The sequence below is a fragment of the Mytilus edulis genome, chromosome 10, assembly GCF_963676685.1.
Source record: "Mytilus edulis chromosome 10, xbMytEdul2.2, whole genome shotgun sequence".
NCBI lineage: Eukaryota > Metazoa > Mollusca > Bivalvia > Mytilida > Mytilidae > Mytilus > Mytilus edulis.
Genome location: NC_092353.1, coordinates 9660903 through 9680689, shown reverse-complemented (window position 1 = coordinate 9680689; position 19787 = coordinate 9660903). Strand labels below are relative to the sequence as shown.

General features: G+C 29.7%; 1 protein-coding gene across 5 annotated transcripts in view; it reads left to right on the top strand.

The window, feature by feature from the left end:
• Positions 1-16987, top strand: part of LOC139493347 (malonyl-CoA decarboxylase, mitochondrial-like) — a 33051-nt gene extending 16064 nt beyond the window's left edge. For all 5 annotated transcript variants that reach the window (XM_071281677.1, XM_071281673.1, XM_071281674.1 and 2 more), the window contains 8 exons: positions 2561-2701; positions 3419-3559; positions 4409-4561; positions 5395-5559; positions 11877-12015; positions 12979-13137; positions 13855-14088; positions 14581-16987. In XM_071281677.1, coding sequence (XP_071137778.1) covers positions 2561-2701; positions 3419-3559; positions 4409-4561; positions 5395-5559; positions 11877-12015; positions 12979-13137; positions 13855-14088; positions 14581-14810 — 1362 coding nt within the window. In that variant the 3' untranslated portion in view covers positions 14811-16987. The remainder of the gene's footprint in view (positions 1-2560; positions 2702-3418; positions 3560-4408; positions 4562-5394; positions 5560-11876; positions 12016-12978; positions 13138-13854; positions 14089-14580) is intronic.
• The last annotated feature ends 2800 nt before the right edge of the window (positions 16988-19787 follow it).

Genomic DNA, 19787 nt, shown 5'->3' with positions numbered 1-19787 from the left:
ACCTGAAGTTCTTGGAAGTGATGACTTCCCGTCAGCCATAGATAATTGTTACATGTCATGGACAGAAAATAGTTCCTCAGCAGAAGTCAATTATCTATACTATTTGTGGTCTTGGTGGTACTGATCTGTTATTTTTAAAACTTTTATAAAACCTATCCTGTCACAATTTCAGTTAAAATAAAGAAAAATCACAAACATTTGATGCATCAGTATTTATTCATTTATAATTTGATTTAAAAAAAGTCATCATTGTATTTACTTTCATCTGGTAAGAGTTAAAAAGGCAGTTAATGTTACGTGAGATACTAACTTAGTAGTTTGATGACAGTGCTTTATTTAGAATTAGGAAAGCTGCAAATTTTAAACATTTACAATTTTTGTTATTTAGATAAATCTGGAAGTGTATGATTATAAAAATTAAAATAAAGAGTAACACATAACTGTAAATTAAGTCAAGTTTAGTTATTGATCAATGAAATACCTCATTTGCTGTTTCATTTAATCTACAAATTTGCTTTAGCATGCTGTAAAATTATCTGACCTTAGTGGTATCAGATAAAATTCATCAAACTTCTATCTCACTTCTGAGAATTGAATATGATTTTGTCCAATAACCATAACTGTTTTAACCGTTGTATTTGAAATCTATGTTATAAAGGTTTTAAATTACCATAGAACATGTAGAAGTAACACTAGACTTAAGCTTTTAGGGATAAAACAGTAATGTTTCCATTTTGGTGAAGATCAGTTCTATCAAGGATTCTGATATTAAATTTCAAGTTCCTCCTTACTTTTCTAAATGTAGCTAAAGGAAAGTTAAACCTGGGAACAGTATATCCAATACATATGTTCCCGGTAAAACATACCCAAATATCTAAATCTCAGATCAGGCAGATCATATATTTAGATACTAATGTCAGTACTTATCCAGAAATTAGGGGTGGAGTGGAATGTATTTATTTTTTACTCCTGCCATGCGTAAAATTTTAATTTGGTTATTTAATATAATTCTAATGGCTATCTGTGTTAAATAACCAACATGCATCAAATTTAAATTTAAAAAAAACTTTTTTTTTCATTTTTGGCTATTTTTATCTTGTTTTCTCAAAAATAGTGTTGGCTCTACTATTTTTTTATATTTTTTTTGGTAATACTTATAAATATTCCCTAATTTTTATTAATCACTTGAATATTTATTTATTATTTTGTTTTGCATTTTTGTTACAAGCTAGTAATTTTTTTCTTCATTAATTTACAATTTTGTCAAGTTGAACTCCTGTTAAAATTTTAAGTCTTTTAGTACATTTCTCTTATCAAACATCTTATAAAAATAAGATACAGAAGAAATGTCGTGCACCTTACAATTGTTGCACTTTTATAGCAACGCAATCAATATTTTGTGCATACAGTTCTGAGAATTAAGACACTCTGTTAAATAGACGTGAATCATCTAATACATATATCTATTGACTAATTCTGAGAACTGTTTTATTTAACCTTCAAAGATTGTATACCATTACAACGTGTACACCTATTTTTATACTTCCACGTATCTGTGGTATTTTTATACTTTTTCGGAAAAACCAGGTTTTTTAAACAATGATATATATATACTAACCTGAATTTTAGATATAAATACATGAAAATTAATACAGCATTGAGGCTTAAAATTACTATCTAGAAGAGGGAATATAATAAGGCTGACATAAATATAAAATAAAATAATTGAACCAAAACAAAGTTAGCAATCTTTATTTTATTGGTGTTTTTTTCCCCTTTCTTCAATTAGCTGATTGTGCTACACATGTTTGCTTGAAAATAAAAGGTTGTTATAATCAGGAAATGTTATATTTTTTGGCTGACTTTTTTCATCATTATCAATAGATGTTATTGATGCTTTACATATGCATGTTACCAAATTTTATAAAACAAACTTTTTATTATATAATCATAATAATTTTATTACAGTAATGCTGTAGTGATGAGATATATGAAGCAGGGTCAGATTTTTTCAGAATAAAAATAAATCTTGATGGTTGATTCTTTTGGCTGGGTTTTATTGATTGTAACTTCTTAATTTGATTTTCAGCAGGGCATTAATGATTTACTTTCACATTGTCATGAGTTCCTTTCAACTTCTCAGACATTTTTTTAATTCAGAAATATTATAACTTTACAGGATACTTTTACACATACTAATTGCTAATTTTGTGCTTATAGTCAAAGTTTCAAACAGAAACAATGTAGCTGTAATTGGAAGTTAATATTTTTTCAATTTTGAATAATGCACATTTTTCTCTCACATATTGGCAAAAAAATATCAGAAAGACCAATGAGCTAATGTTTCACAACTACTTGTAGGTCTTATAATAAAAATAAAATTGCTCATTAGAATTCCTGAAGCCATTTTGAGGGTATACTTTTGTGTAGTCTTACACTGCATCAAGAAGAAGTAATTGAGATTTGATAAACCCAATCAAAGAAGACAATATTTTAAGGTGCAAAATTTATTTCCATATGAGATTGTTATTTGTCTAAGAATTTATTATTTGATTTTCAGGTTAAAAGTAGAGATTTTTGCCAGTTTTACAGTAACTTAGAGATAAAGGACAAAATGGTGTTTTTGTCAATGTTAGCGAGACAGTATGGTTTACATCAAGATATTGTATTAGAAACTGCTAAAAATGTTATAGCTTCTGAGGTAAGACAAATTCTTTTTAATAAGACACATTCCAAAATAAGTGACGTTTACATGTATTTCATAGGACTGAATAGAAGTCATTTGGTTCTAGACAAAGTGAACTCAATTTTCTGAAGATGTAAATTCAAAATGATGAAACAAATAAAATGTATTGTGGTTTTATTGTGATATGGCAACACAAATTAATTATGTATAGGGCCTAAAATAAAATATTGTTTGTTTCCCCAATCCCGACCGACCCTGCAAAATTGGTGCTACTCATAAAATTTTATTGTCAAAACTAAGTCAAATATTATTTTATTCATTTTGGATTTTCAGGCTTGCAGGATCGTCTGATAATGTTCAAGCTTTTTGGAAAAAAAATAATTATTTTCCTACCTACCTACCCACACCTGGCTTGACAGGGTTGGGATTGGGGAAACAAACAATATTTTAATTTAGGCCTAGCTTACATATATTTTACCACTAAAAATCCTGGAATATAACCATCTAAGTCGGTCATCCCATCTGTTAACTAATCATTCATGTTATTCCAGATAATATTAAAATAAAAAAAAAAGTGTAGTTACTTATTTGATAAGTTTCAACGGAAATGTAATTTAATAGGGATGAAGCATAAATATAGAACATTTTATTATTTGCTACAGTGGAAATATATGTTTTCTTTTGATATCTAAAAACCAATTTTGAATCTAAAGAATAGATCTATATTTATAGGAAAGAGGTGATGCTGTTATTTTACGAGTAGAAGAAAGATTGAGACAATCACTAGTCCCTCAGTATCAACAGTTATTTAGAAATGTCAGCAGGCATGAGGGAGGGGTCAAATTCTTGGTTGACATGAGGGCTGATATATTAGTAGGTATATGTATATTTAAACACTACAAAAACAGGTTTATTTGATTCATTATAATTAATAATTTTTTGTTCTACAATGTTTTCATTTTCTACCAAAATCAGTATTTAGAACCATAGAAATAAAATAAAATCTAAGGCTCATAATCATTCATACACCTAAAACAAAATAAAAGATTAAACATTATTTATAGAGAGGGAAAAACAAACATGCACACAAAAGATTCATGCAAATTTAAACACTTTTTATGACGCCACTAAGATTTTCCAAAACTGTCAGATATGTTATGAAAATTTGATGATAATTGCCAATGACATAACTATTAACTAAATGTTCCTGTAGTTAATTCATTTCAGAATTTATAACAGAATCTTTTTTTTTTCATTTCAACAAATGTTTTGAAAGAAATATTTGTTCAGAAATTATTTTGAAAATTTTGAAAATTATGTATACAACTACAGGTCAACAGACAGCTTTCAACAATGAGAAAAACCCATGCTGTTTGATAAACTATAAAAAAACCTTGGATTAGCAACACATAAAACATTTCAACAGAGCAAACTTATTGCAATTTTAGCAGACTGCAACTACATGTACATCAAAACTTCAACTACATGGGACCTGCTGTAACCTGGTTTTGGAGGCTCAAGACTATATCATGTTAAACCTTGTTCTTTCTTATTCATAAAGTTAGTTTCAATACCATGTTTATTTAGATTTTAAAAAGTTAAAGCAAGTCATGAGTTTGCATAATTGTATAATTTAATTTCTGTGAACAAAATTATCATGATTATCAAAGTATTTTGTTTAAAATACAAAATGTACTAAATAAATGTCATTATATTTTACAGACAAATATTACATCTATTTCAAATGAGGCAGATTCAGCCTATTTAAGATCAACAGCTAATTCAGTCAGAGATTTGTTAACATTGTGGTTTACTGTAGGATTCCTTAACCTGCAGAGAGTTACCTGGGAATCACCATGTGATATGGTTCAAAAGGTGAGACACTTAAAGGGAGATAATCTTCCAAGGGTTCACCATGTGATATGGTTCAAAAGGTGAGACACTTAAAGGGAGATAATCTTCCAAGGGTTCACCATGTGATATGGTTCAAAAGGTGAGATAATTAAAGGGAGATAATCTTCTCAGGAATCACCATTTTATATCATATGGTTCAAAAGGTGAGACAACCAAAAGGAGATAATCTTCCCAACAGTCTCCATTTAATATAGTTCAAAAGGTGACACAATTAAAGGGAGACAATCTTCCCCAAAATCCCCATTTGATATCATTTGGTTTAAAAGCTGAGACCATTTAAGGTGGATTAATTTCCTGGGAAACACCAGGTGATATGGTTAAAAAAGTTGAAAGAGAAAAAAAACTAAAATAATAAAATACTGTAAACTAAAAAAATTTCACAATTTATTTATTTTTATGGGATAAATATTACAGTATCAGATTCGCCATTATAATCTCAATATTTATTTTTTTTATTAAATATTTGCAATTCACATTAATTTGATTTTACATTTTTGCAGCTGGTCAAGGAATAGCAACAATGAAAGCACTAATGAATAAAAACCAAATGTGTCAAAAGGTTTACAAAATAAGACAACCACAGGGAGCTTACTCTTTAACTTTGGATATGTTGTATAGTTTGTTTTAGTTTATACATTGTCTCAAATTAGTTTCTGATTTCATACAAGGTGTTTAATATGCAAGCTATACTGCTGTTTAAATTTCTGCCAATGAGATATCTTTAATCTCTGCATGTGATAACACAAAAGTAGCTAGAACAAAATGTGACAAAAGTATTTATTATTATTTTACAGGTATCAGATTATGAAGCAGTTCACCCGATTAGAAATTGGACAGATTTAAAAAGAAGAGTTGGTCCATACCGACGTTGTTTTGTATTTACACACAGCAGTATGCCAAGGGAACCTGTTGTAGTTTTACACACAGCTTTAACCAATGAAATTACCAAAAGCATTCATGTAATTATACTTCTGAACCAAATAATTATACTTCTGAACCAAACCATTGTAGTAAATTCAGAAATTATAACTATTCATGAACCAAACCATTGTAGTAAATTCAGAAATTATACTTCTGAACCAAAACATTGTAGTAAATTCAGAAATTATACTTCTGAACCAAACCATTGTAGTAAATTCCAAAATTATTGCGTGCATTTATTATTACGATTTTGTTATTTTCGACTTAAATGCGATTTTAATTTTTACAATTTTGAGAATAATCCTGTTTAATTCATATAAAATATTTCAAAATGCGAGTTTAAATTATTGCGTGTACAGCTCCATCACATTTTTCACAATATTAAAAACCTCACAATAATTTTTGAATTTACAGTTCTGTTGTGTCTTACTAATATTATATTTCAAGTAAAAAGTGATAACAACACTTTATAAGTTTCATGCGCCTGAAGCACTTTCTAAATTTCCATCCATCCAAGCCAAATATTTAAGATATGAGAAAACTATCAACCAATTACTTTACTGTTGATTATACTAAAAAATAACAGAATTTACCTGGATATATCTACAAAGGTAAGAGGCAATTTGCCGTCGTATATTGGTATCACGACGTCTGCGTCGTGGTCATCAGCGTCATCCAAAAACAGATGCTTTCCTTTAGTATAAGTTAAAAGAAATCAATAAAATTTTAACACAATGTTTATAACCACAAAAGGAAGGTTGGGATTGATTTTGGGGGTTATGGTCCCATCGGTTTAGGAATTAAGGGCCCAAAGGGGCCTACAAAATACATTTATCTAGTTTCAGGACAATAAGTTGTGTATAAGTTTTTCAATTACTCTGAAATTGTACCACAATGCTCATACCATTTAGTAGAAGGTTTGGATTATTTTAAGGGTTATGTGGCAAACAGTCGAGCTATTAAGGGCCAGAAACAAGCATTTTTGAAGTTTCGGGACAATAACTTATGTTTAACTGTATGGATCTTTCTGACATTGTACCACAAAGTTCCATATAATGAAGGGAAGGCTTGGTGTCAGTTTGGGGTTAATATCCCTGAACATTTAGGAATAAGGGGCCAAAAAAGGACCAAAAAGAAGCATTTTTGGGATACAATTGCTTTCAAGCAATCTGAAGACTTTTACCATTGACTCAGGTCCATGCCCTCACGTCAATCGTTTTATTTTAAACATTAAGGAACATCTCAGATTCTTAGATTGTCTTGCTTAAAAAGGTAAAAAAACAAAAGGATTGAATTTAAACAACTTTCCTTTAATGTTCTTCTCATAATCTTCATGTTTTGATATTTCCATTGATTTACATGTGTGTTTTTAACAACACGGAAAATCAGAATTAAGCAGTATTTATAAGTAGTGTTTTTGTAAATTTAGAAACATGTCAGAGGGAATTCCCCAGTTTTGATAAAAGACGAGCTCTAGTTCTCTGAATTCCGATAAATCTTTTTTTGTTAGTGTGGATTCATTATTATTCGTTGGATACCAATTTTCGTGGGTTTCGTGGGTACAGGTGAACCACGAATTCAAATGTTCAACAAATAGCATGTTTTCAATAGGCTTTGTATACAGAGATTGGCAAAATCACGAAATCAAATATGCAAGTTTTCAGCAGTCCACAGAAATTGATACCCACGAAAATAAATGAATTCACAGTATATAAGAACTGAAGTGGAGATTTACTTATATGGCATTGTTATGAAACTGATATATGATATTGTACTTCTATAAACAAATGGAGAACCATTTAGTTCTTTTAATCTGTCATCTAATATACGTCCTTGCTACAAATCACAAGTTTAGGGTTTGAAACCAGGGGTTTCATTATCTTTCATGTTGACTGGTACTTTCCACGTTTCTAGGTGGTACTTTTCAATTTATTCCATGAATATCTTATATAAAAATTTCTACATTTAGGGGGTACTTGTCAGTAGCATAGGAGGGTAAAAGTACCGGGTACCGCCTCCTAATGAATGGCCTGCGGTTTGTTTATGTAATCATGCGCATGCGTATAGTTTTTGGGGAAAGACGGCTTCAAGCCGTCAATTTCCTATGGGATTGACCAGAGTGACACTCCCTCACATCATTCATTTTGATTTTATACATGTTATAGTGTGGAAAACCCCCCAACAAATCTTACTTAGATTGAAGAGAAGGAGACCCAGAAATGAATAGTTTGACTTTAAACACTTTTTTACACATTTCCCTTCTGTTTCTCACAAAATTATCGTATCTTGAACTCTCCTTTACACTATTAACGCTTATTTTACAATCCGGAAAAATTAGTATGACGAGATATTCTAAATATATCCAACCTACATTGCATTTTATAGTGACGTCATTCTTGGAAGAAGCAGGGATATCCTTCACCAGTTCACTGGTTTAATATTTCAATCATTCTTAGAGATCGTGCACTAATTACAAATTTGTATTTGTTAAATCTAAACATAATATTGTTTACTGTAGATGATTTAAACATCAACATACAATACTTTAATTTGTAGGTCAACAACTTTCAAAATCAACAAAGATCGTGGGGTTACATGAGACAGGGGAAAAAAACGATTTTATTACTTTTTTCGAGTCCTACTAATCAGAGACAAGAAGCGTCAAAAAGCGACAAGAAGCGTCAAGAAGACTATTTAGCGAAAAGAAAAAAATATTCTTCTTGTCTCTTCTTGTCGCTAAAATTCTTCTTGTCGCTAATTAGTCAGACCACTTTTTCTGTAAAAATTCTGAGAATCTTCCTCCAATTCGGGAGCACCTCAATTGATGAGTAATTATCCACTAAAATAAAAGTTAATGTATTTAAACACTTCAAATGTAACATTTCATTGGATTAGTAGTCTTCTATTAAAACTAAATTTTTGTGTACCTACATAATCATTGTAATGGTAAAAAAAATAATAATAAAAATTTGCATTTTGTAGTTTAAACATATTTATTATTTACACATATTTCAAAATTAAGATTTGGAAACAAGCTTCACACAGTTTACATCTCTCATATTGTTTTTTTTTTTATTAGTACCTGATTCCCTGTGATGAGAGTTATAACTCCGAACTTCATAAAATTCATTGGAAATTTAAAACTGAATAGATTTTTCAGTCCACACTTTCTAAAGAAAAAATCTAAAAATCCAAGAGAACTGTCACAAAAAATGGAAAATGGCCCGAGCCTGCAGTTCAGTAGTACACAATCAAGATTTCAGAAAATATTGTAGTTGTTGTGAAATGACAGAATTCAGTTGAGTTTTATAATTAGCTATCAACTTTAATCAAATGTTTAGATTTAGAAGATGCAGATCTCTTTCATTGGTCCAAATTGAATCCTAAACTAAGGAAATGAAATTACATAAACAACAATTGATTTCAATATTGTCAACCTCTCTACATGTTCTAGCTGTTCTCTTTTTCATTCTTCATATGAAAACTATCAAAAGATACCCCCCCCCCCCCCCCTATAATTAAATAGAAACAAGGGCCGTCTTTCCCCTCAGAGCTATTCAGCTCTTTGATTCTAGACTTCAAGGGGTATCAGATTGAATGGTTGCTCTGGATTTCCCACTCCATTGATTAATTTAAAACTTAGTAGATCCTTTCTATGTCTGTCTGCCTTTGAGGGTTATTGTCGTTGCATAATTTTAAACCATATGCATCATTTAAATTAAAATAAATGGAGTTCACAACGTAAAGATGTATCTAGAACACCCCTTCAGCCGAAATGGAGTCTTCCATATTATAGCTTTGAGTTGAGTTGTCTCCCTTCCGCAAGTAACTTCCAAATACAACAATACGTCAAGAAAAATCAACTCCTTCTGTCGAAAGAAGTTGTATTATATTAAAAGCGATCACAATTTAAACCAAGGAATGTGTACGCATAGGAGTCATTCCCACTGAAACAAAAGAAATTAAATATTTAAAGAGTTAGAAATGGGGTTCCTCCTCAGTAGAATTCACGTCAGAAAATAGCCTTAGGTGATGAGATATGAAGTGAAATAATTTCTCTCATTCTAGTGACTGCTGTGGAAAGTAAACTTGGAGTTGATAGTTCAAAAATAAAACACAATAATTACATTGTTCATACACTTGTATTGAGGATTGGCTATTTTTATGCCCCATTTTATGCCCCATTTATGGGCACTATGTTTTCTGGTCTGTGCGTCCTTCCAACTATTCGTCTGTTCGTCCATCTGTCCATTCGTCCCGCTTCAGGTTAAAGTTTTTGGTTGAGGTAGTTTTTGATGAAGTTGAAGTCCAATCAATTTGAAACTTAGTAAACACGTTCCCTATGATATGATCTTTCTAATTATACCCCACGCAACGAAGTTGCGGAGGGTATAATGTTTTTGACCCGTCTGTCAGTCTGTCCGTCCGTCCGTCCGTCCGTCCGTCAGTCCGTCCGTCCGTCAGTCCGTCCGTCAGTCCTGTTTCTTGTCATCGCAACTCCTCTCAAACCACACAACAGAATTTCACGAAACCTTTTCAGATAATAAGGACATACTATGTAGTTGTGCATATCGACGGGAAATTCCGATTCAATTTTTTTTCTAGGAGTTACACCCCTTTGAACTTATTTACTTTAATGTACTACTGCAACAGTTTGTCATTGCAACTCCTCTCAAACCACACAACAGAATTTCACGAAACCTTTTCAGATAATAAGGACATACTACGTAGATGTGCATATCAACAGGAAATTACGATTTAATTTTTTTTCTAGGAGTTATGCCCCTTTGAACTTATTTGCTTCAATGTACTACTGCAACAGTTTGTCATCTCAACTCCTCTGAAAACACAAAACAGAATTTCATGAAATTTTGTAGATAATAAGGACATACTATGTAGATGTGTATATTGACGGGAAATTATTATTCTGTATTTTTTTCTTATACAATTTTTTTTTCTTATACTTATTTAATTTCTCCAATGACAATGTGGGGACGTGGGGTATGTGAGCGTGCTCACTAAGGTTCTTTATTTTAATGCCAAATTAGAGATTTTATCCCATTTTCATGGTCCACTGAACATAGAAAATGATAGTGCAGATGGGGCATCCGTGTACTTGGGACACATTCTTGTTAAAGTTGAGTTACTACTTAACTTACTTAAATTACATTTTACATGACTTTGTGCAGTTGAATTATTTTTGAAAATAAAACTAATACATGTATTAATGAAACAATGGCAATCGTAATCCTCAGAGCAATCATGCTCTTTGATTCTAGTTTACAGACAATAACTTGTGTTTAAGTGTATGGATCTCTCTGAAATTATACTACAAGGTTTCTTACTACAAAGGAAAGGCTGGAATTGAGTTTCGTGGTTCTTGCTCAAAGGTTTCAACAAGTGAGGGGCCAAAAAGGGGTCCAAAAAAGCATTTTTGTAGTTTTACAGTCAATAACTTGTGTTTAAGTGTATAAATCTCTCTGAAAGTTTCCATACTACAAAGGGATGGTTATAGGGGGTAATGGATCAAATCATTCAGCAATTAGGGGCAAAAAGGGGGGGGGGGGGGGGCAAGGGTTTTTCTGGTTAATGGACAATTTAGACAATTTAAAAGCAGTGTAAGGGAGGTAATTCAATTCCAATTAAAATTTAAAGAATACTGTTATATAATATATATGTTTGATTACTTGATTACCTCCCTTACACTTCTTGAAAATTATGTTAAAGGAAGTGATAATTGTCTTGAGATGTTAGCTGTAAATTTATTTTTAGAAGTTACTGTTAATTAATATTAATTTTAACCATGACTAAGTTATTTTATATTTTAATACTTTATGATGTATTTAAATGAGTAGTTATTTCTTCAACTATTTTTTTTTAGGGGAATACTATTCAACAGCAAAGTGTATTGCTCAAAAGCCAAAAAAAAATCTTTTAAGTTCATTAGACCACATTTATACTGTGTCAGAAACCTTTGTTGTGTCAACTATATATATATTCACAATCCAGAGCTGTATCAAGCTTGAATGTTGTGTCAATACTTGCCCCAACTGTTCAGGGTTCAACCTCTGTGGTCGTATAAAGCTGCGCCCTGCAGAGCATCTGGTTAGCACCTCAAAAGAATGCAGTCTTTGCACAATTTGAAAATTGATTTTATATTACCCTTATAAATGACAAATTGTTAATTCTTTTTAATTATGAATTTTAAAAAAGATAAGGCAGAAAGTAAATCTATACGCTCAATGTTGAATTAATTATTTATTATTCAGAAACAGCCAAATAACATTTTCTGTGTGTATGTAACTTATATATTTTATTACTAGTAATATTACATTTTCACAATTGTTTTTTTCAGTCAATATTACAGACAGGACAATTTAAGCCAATCAGAGATGGTGATCTGCCAGAAGAAGATTTGTCAGTTAATTCTGAAACTGAGGACTCTTCAAAAATTACTACAGCTATATTTTACTCAATAACATCAACACAAAAAGGTTCTTATTCGAATTTAGTTTTTAAAGATTCAAAATGTTCATTCAACATCAGTGTTTTAAATTTTGTCTGAAGAAAATCCCAAAGTTTTTACCGAAAAATGGCCAGTATGTCTATTATAATAATAAATAGATATAAGAAGATCTGGTATGAGTGCCAATGAGACAACTCTCCATCCAAGTCACAATTTGAAAAAGTAAACCATTATTGGTCAAAGTACGGTCTTCAACACAGAGCCTTGGCTCTCACCGAAAACAGTAAGTGTTAAAGGGCCCAAAAATAACTAGTGTAAAACCATTGGAACATGAAAAGCAACAATAAAAAAAAAAAATGAGAAACACTAAACAAACAACAACCATTGAACAGCAGGTTCCTGACTTATAACAGGTGCAAATGTATATATTTCTATTGGTGTTTGGGTCTAGAAAATGATATTGGTAAAAACTAAATAGGTTTGGCTATCATAAAAGACCCTTCCTTCCCATGTTCATTTTCCTGGAACATCTCTAATGCTAACGCACTTTAAATTTGATAAGGCTGTAAACAAATGTGTAAAGAAGTTATTGGAATTTTAGATACTTTTCTTGTTATTTGTACATTGTACAGTGCAGGGGAGATAACTCTTATTTATAAAATAAAAGTCAAATTACAAAAAAAAAAACCAAATGTAAATGAAATTACCTACATAGATTTGAATTCAATAGGATGTGCTAATATTTGAGTTTACAAATCAACTTTATAATTATAAAAGTTTAGCATTCATAGAATGACTTTTTTTTATTGATTAAGTTAATAAGGTACCAAACAATTATAAACAGGACAGTGCTATTAATAGAAGTGTAATAATTGACTGCTTTCTGGTAGTATTCCTTGTAACATCAAATTTTTAATTGCAGTGAATACTGACAAACTAAATAAATGAAACATGCAGATTAATAAACCTATCTAAAACTGTATATTTACAGGTTTACAAGGAATAGATTTAGGAAACTATTTAATAAAACAGGTTGTGAGAGAATTGCAGTCAGAATTTCCAAGAATTTACCAGTTTTCTAGTCTGTCGCCAATACCAGGGTTTAAAGAATGGTTAATAATGGAAATAAATAGAAACTTACATGCAGACGGTATGAAACTAATTCATTTTCAATAAGCTTGTTTAAAACTTACTCATAATGCAATAAAAGGGAGGCAAAATTTATCAATGGAATATTCAAACTCATATGTTGAAAAGAAATAGACACTGCCATGAGAAAAAGATGAAAAAAACATCAGTATACAAAATACAACATAATAATTAAAGACTTGGCATCAGGAACCCTACAATAAACATGCATGTAATACTAATTTACTATTTTCTGAAGAATACCGAACAATTTTAAAGACCATATAGCTAGAACAGGATATATGTAAAGTTATATTAAACACACATTGAAATACAAGTGAGAATCTTATTTTTTCAAATGAGAACTAAATTTTTCTTAGAATTTCAGTCATTTTTGAAATACATTTCAAATTTCAAAATGAAATATTCACAGCAGGTCAACCTTTTTATTATAGAAAAAAAAATAATCTTTCCATTTATAAAAGAGTAACTATTTTCATGCATATAAAAGTGATCTTTTTGAGGTAAAATTCAGTAATTGGATCAATAAATGTGCCCCAGTTTTCTGATGTAAAAAAAATACAAAATAATAATGAATTCGTATTTTATATTACATATACTTTCAACAGACTCTGTTAAATGATTTATAATTGATTGGTTTTCTTGTGTTTTATGTAAAACATTTTGCTTTTAGACAATTAGACTTATATTTTTTATATATTTATTTATATTTTTACAGATATTGGAGAGACAGTTGAAAATCCTTTATTATTAGACAGTGAAATAGAAAAATTAAAATCAGTTTCCTCATCAGACTGTACAAATATGTATGAAGCTTTAAAAAGACTGTTAACTACACATGAATGGGTGTCTAAGGAACACGTGTGTAAAATTCTACAAAGTATATTATTAAGACTATGTGCTAGATATTTGTATGTTGAAAAAAGAAGAGGATATGCATTGAATCCTGTTGGTAAGAAATCTTTCAATTTATATCATAGATTTTTATTGATCATGTTAATGGTCACTGTCTCAGAGATGTATACTTTTTACTTATGTCTAACTTTACTTTACCTCTACTTTTGAAACAGGCTATACATATTATAGTGGTTGGGTGTGTATCTTTCAGCCTATTTGTTTGTCTATTTGTTCCACTTTTGTATCCAATACTGCACCTTAAACTTTTAAGAGAATAATGTGAATTTTCTCAGAATCTTACTCAAATGATGTACTTTAGCACCATGTTGGATGTTATTGTTTTTGATATTAAAATTGCTGGAAGAAATGTTACAACTGGAAGTATGAATCAAGAAATGTCAATTTTATTTACATGAATTTACACATTATCCGTTGAAGAAAATATATTTTCATTTCTTTATACTTATCAAACTCAGCTCTAAAGTAAAAAAAATTAAATTGTGTTTGTGTTACAGTAAATTTAATAAGTGCATATCTTATATTTCAGCCAATTTTCATCTGAGTAATGGAGCAGTACTATGGAGGATTAACTGGTTAAGTGACATGTCCATGAGAGGGATCAATCAATCATGTGGAATGATGGTTAATTATCGCTACTTCCTGGACAATACCACCGAAAACAGTAAACGATACCTGGAGAACCATCACATAGAGGCTTCACCAGAAATCGTAGAATTAGGCAGTTTAAAAAATTTAAAGAAAGATACAGATGAATAGACAAATTTATTTATTCTCATTGTATATCAAAGCCCTTTTCTAAAGAAATATGAGGATAAGGACAAAAGATATGTTGTGCTTCTAGGAACAAAATGTTCCCTTCTTTTCTTTTTGTCACAAATTGAGGATGTGCTAAATAAAAAAAAAGGTTCCAATTATAACCCCTAACCTGTTTAGTTTTTTATTGGTGAAATCTCCATCAGACATTTATTTCAGCCTGTTTTTTGCACCAAAACTATAATTACAGGAAATTATAATTATTAATGATGACCAAAATACAATTGACTTTATTATGATAAAGCAGTTCCTGTACAATTAGGACTGTTATCATGGGAGGCACTTCAATTAATTGTAAATAGGTGTGGTTGTATTTTTCAATAGAAATTTTTCATGAATTATAAGAAATTATAAATGTTTCTTTTGTGTGTGGTCAGGGTCTTAACAGAGTATCTTCAATGGCCGAATGCATTCAATTCTGGAACATCTATTCATTTTAAAGTTTAAAAAATGTGATCTTGTTTTATATTTCCCAGATTTAAAGATTGTAATACAAGACACAGCATAGTTTCTTAGTCTGAAGAATTGTGAATGATACATTGAAAACTCACAGAAATTATCAGTTGCTAAGTGTTCATAAAAGTAGGGCAAATCAAATAGTTAATAAAAGGCAGCTGTCATTAATGGTCTTCCAAAGATTCATGAAATCCATTTTTCTAAATGTAGTTTATTTGAAATGTGTGTTTCATTTTAAGAGTTAAGGCTTTTATTTATTTTAGTTGAATGTGAATGTTTCATAGTATGATTGTTTTTAAGAGTGTACCACTAAACCTATTGAATCATAAATCATAAATTGTTCCTGACTTCAAAAGTCTTAACATCATAACAGAAACTTAACCAAAGGTTAAGGAAATAGTCAGAATCATATTTTTCTAAATTTATAGTGCAATATATTATGATTGAGTGAGAAAATTATACAGAATAAAATTCTGTCATTTTATTGTGTTATTTAAAGATTTGTTCAGTATTTCAATGATTGCTTTTATAATTTGTTATGTATACTTGGATTTTGTCATACAGTATATACAGCTGGTTACTTTTTTGTATGTAAAATCTAATGTCCATCTTTAATCTAAAGCAATAGAAAATATCATCATGTACTATCTTTGGTTAGTTTCCTACTTTATAGGTAATTCGATTGTTTTGGTTTCATTTTCTTTGTTAAGAACATTTTTTTTAACAAACACAAGGTTTTGGTGTATGCTTTATAGGGGGACTTGTAAATATCCCTCATAAACTAAATTGATGGTATGAGGTATGTGAGCTTGAGTAATAAATGTTCTTTCATGATTTCCTAGATGTTGTGACTTTTTTTAATTTGATTAAAAAATACATTCCAGTATTAGAAATTTTAACTTTCACATTTATTGTATGATGTTTTTCTGTTTAATTCCAATAGATCTAAATACCAAAATCAGAAAAATAGTACTCTGTATGAAGTTTGGTACACATGAAGTGCTTTTCTGGATATACTGTGAACATTTGTTCCTATTAATTGGGGTTCTGATGGTAGCAAATGCAGTTTTACTAGTTATATGGTGCAGTTTAAATGAAATGAATATTTCCCACAATACTGTTTCTATTCTTATACAATATAATACTAGTTTTAAAAATACAAAATAAATACCATTTTAGATATCTTGGAAATGTTAACTGCATTTGTGCACAATTGTCAGCAATGACTGGGACTGACAACCTTGTTCTGTTCGCAAACAACATCCTATCAAAAGTGGTGTTACATATCATACAGTGTAAGACCACATGTTTTGTGGATTAAAGTAGAATTTGTAAATACAAATTAATTTGTAATAATATTAACTATATTTTCACTTAAAAATGCAATGCACAAACATTTTTCGTTTTAGATTCAGTGCCATATAATATTATGATGTGCTATTTATAATTTAAGATACATGTTTACCATGTACATACTTATATTTTGTTTTCAAGCCTTAGCTTGATTAATTGTTACTGTTACATTTGTATGTTTAAGTCGTCAATGAAGGAAACTGGCTTTATAAAGCACCCTTGTGACTCGTCAGTCAATGTATATACAAATGTTAATGTATTGAAAGATATGGTGATGTTTAGAAATAGTGATAAATAAAAATATCTATGCATTTTCTGTTTGTTGCTTTGCTATTTGTTCAGTTGAATTTTGTTGAGCCTGCAACTTTAGTCATTTTGTTGGATCATGTTATGTTTTTGTGATAGTTGTAGTAAAGATTTATATTCAGGACTAAAACATAATATTAATCTTCAGTAAAAAAGATGAGACATTTCAGTGTGTGCACTCTTGTGTTCACTGTTGTGCGGAAAATGATAAAAGCGCCTTATTCATGATCAGTATTTTGTACAATGCATGCGTTTCACTGTTGCAACAAGATTTCATATATATTATGCAGAAGAGTAGACAAAGATTGGAATGAAAGGAAAACAATCAAAGAAAAGTTAAACACCCTATATATATATTTAACACAAATGAAACCATGGGTGAAACAAGACAAAATTATAGTATAACCAATAGATGGTCACTTTAAAAGTTGTACAACAATACATTAAGGTAGTTACTTTAAAATCAATGATCTGAATGTGTTTTGTTAAGATATTCCAAGCTTTTGAATTAAATGCCACGCTGGTTATTTTAATTCTGTATCACATAAATGCTTTTAACTATGTGTTGATAAAATGTCTATTACAAACACTTTACTGATTTAGACATTAATTTCTGGTAGGAAGTAGAGGCAAAAGTAGTATACCGCTGTTCAAAAGTCATGTTACTGACCCTACATACTGGAGACAAATAGCCATCTTTGGGCATTTTTATGCCCAATTAATAGGCCTTACGTTTTCTGGTCTCTGGCCCGTTTGTTCGTTTCTTTCATCCATCCGTTCATTCCTTCATCCGTCCGTTCGTTCGTCCGTCTGGCTTGCTTCAGGTTAAAGTTTTTGGTCAAGATAGTTTTTGATGAAGTTAAAGTTTAAAGACTTGAAACTTAGTACACATGTTCCCTATGTTATGATCTTTCTAAATCAATTGCCAAATTAGAGTTTTGACCCCGATTTCGCGGTCCATTCAATATAGAAAATGATAGTGCGTTTAGGGCACACTCTAAAAAAATAATTACTTGGAATTACCAAAAAAAAGTAATTCAATTACTTGATTCAAGTAATTGAATTTGTCAAAATTATTGATCATTGTTAGTAATTATTGGTGATGTTAAGTAATTTCAAGTAAATACAAGTAATTTACTTTTTAAGTAATTCTAAGTAATCCAATTCAGTAAACAAAATAATCAACATAAGTAATTCTAAGTAATATTTTTAGTAATTTCAAGTATTTATTACAAGTAGATACTAGTAATATAACAAGTAATTGTAAGTAATTAACAGTAAAACGTCAAGTAATTCACAGTAATAATCCAAGCAATTTCAAGTAATCCTTATTAATAATCTTTAAGTAATACTCAGTAAAATAATAAGTAATTACAAGTAATTCTAAGTAATAATTTCAAGTAATCATTAGTAATAATTTCTAGTAATCCTAAGTAATAACTGTAAGTAATCCTAAGTAATAATTGTAAGTAGTCCTTAGTAATAATTTTAAGTAATTCATAGTAATAATTTTAAGTAATTCTTAGTAATAATTTTTAGTAATTCTTAGTAATAATTTTAAGTAATTCTTAATAAAAATCTTAGTTATTCAAAATAATAATTTAAGTAATTACAATTTAAAGTAATCTGCTTAAAGTACACGAGTTCAAGAAAACAAAATCTAATCAATGAAATATTTATTCAAGAACAATCTAAGAGTAAATAATCTCTGTACTGATTAATCCACACTCCCATATATTTGTATGTCATGTGTTACTATTTATAGGCACTAATTTATAATATATTTATAGATTGAAATAAAAATTCTACACTGTTTTATTATAAATGCATATAATTTGAAATAGTAACATACCTTTTTAAAGAATAATCATATACTATATCCTTTGTTATAATCCATAATTTCTCTTGTTTGTTGTAAGTTATTATGGGCAACCTCCCCAGCAACTCTTTGTGTTATATTTTCATTTAATTGAATAAGTACACAAAGAGTAGCCAGAAACATGAAAACCCACAAAGTGTCCTTTTTGTAAGGTTCTTCTATCCTTTCATGTGTGTAACTCGTGTAAGTATTTCAATAAACTCTGTAAACTTTTGTTCAAATTCAAAACTGAATGAGCTCCATCCAATTTTCAAAAATAGCTTACCAAAGTCAAATGAAACCTTAATTCTGATTGGCCGATTTTTTTTTCAGTCTCAAATCAAAAACTGCTTATTAAAAATTCAGGAAATATTATACAATTTTGTACATTTATAATAGTTATTTTTTAATTTTAGTAAAACTAAATCATGTTATTTGACATTATAAAATTATATTAAAAATAGATAATAATAATTTAAGGATATTTTGAAATGAAAATAGGTTAAGTAATGACTAGTAATTATAAGTAATACTAAGTAATTCCGATCCAATGTTTTAAGCATTTCGAAGTTTTATCTCAAAACAGGCTATTTTTTCAATTTGGAATTATTTTTAATTATGTAATTTGCATGATTTCTTGTGCTTAAAATTCCATGTTTATTCTGCATTATTATTTTTAAGCATTGCATAATACTTTCCATACAATGTATTTTGTATAGATAGTATTGTGGGCAGCACAGTACATTGTTCTATTGAAAATGTGTTATCTACTTTGAAATAGAAAGTGTTAAGTGCCACACTGAACATTAGAATACAGAATATACATGAAATTTATGAAAATTTTCAAGCACAGGAAATTATGTAAATTCCATATAATTAAAAATATTTCCAAGTTGGAATAATTGCCTCTTTAAAAAAAAATTGTTATCCAAAATTATGCAATTTTC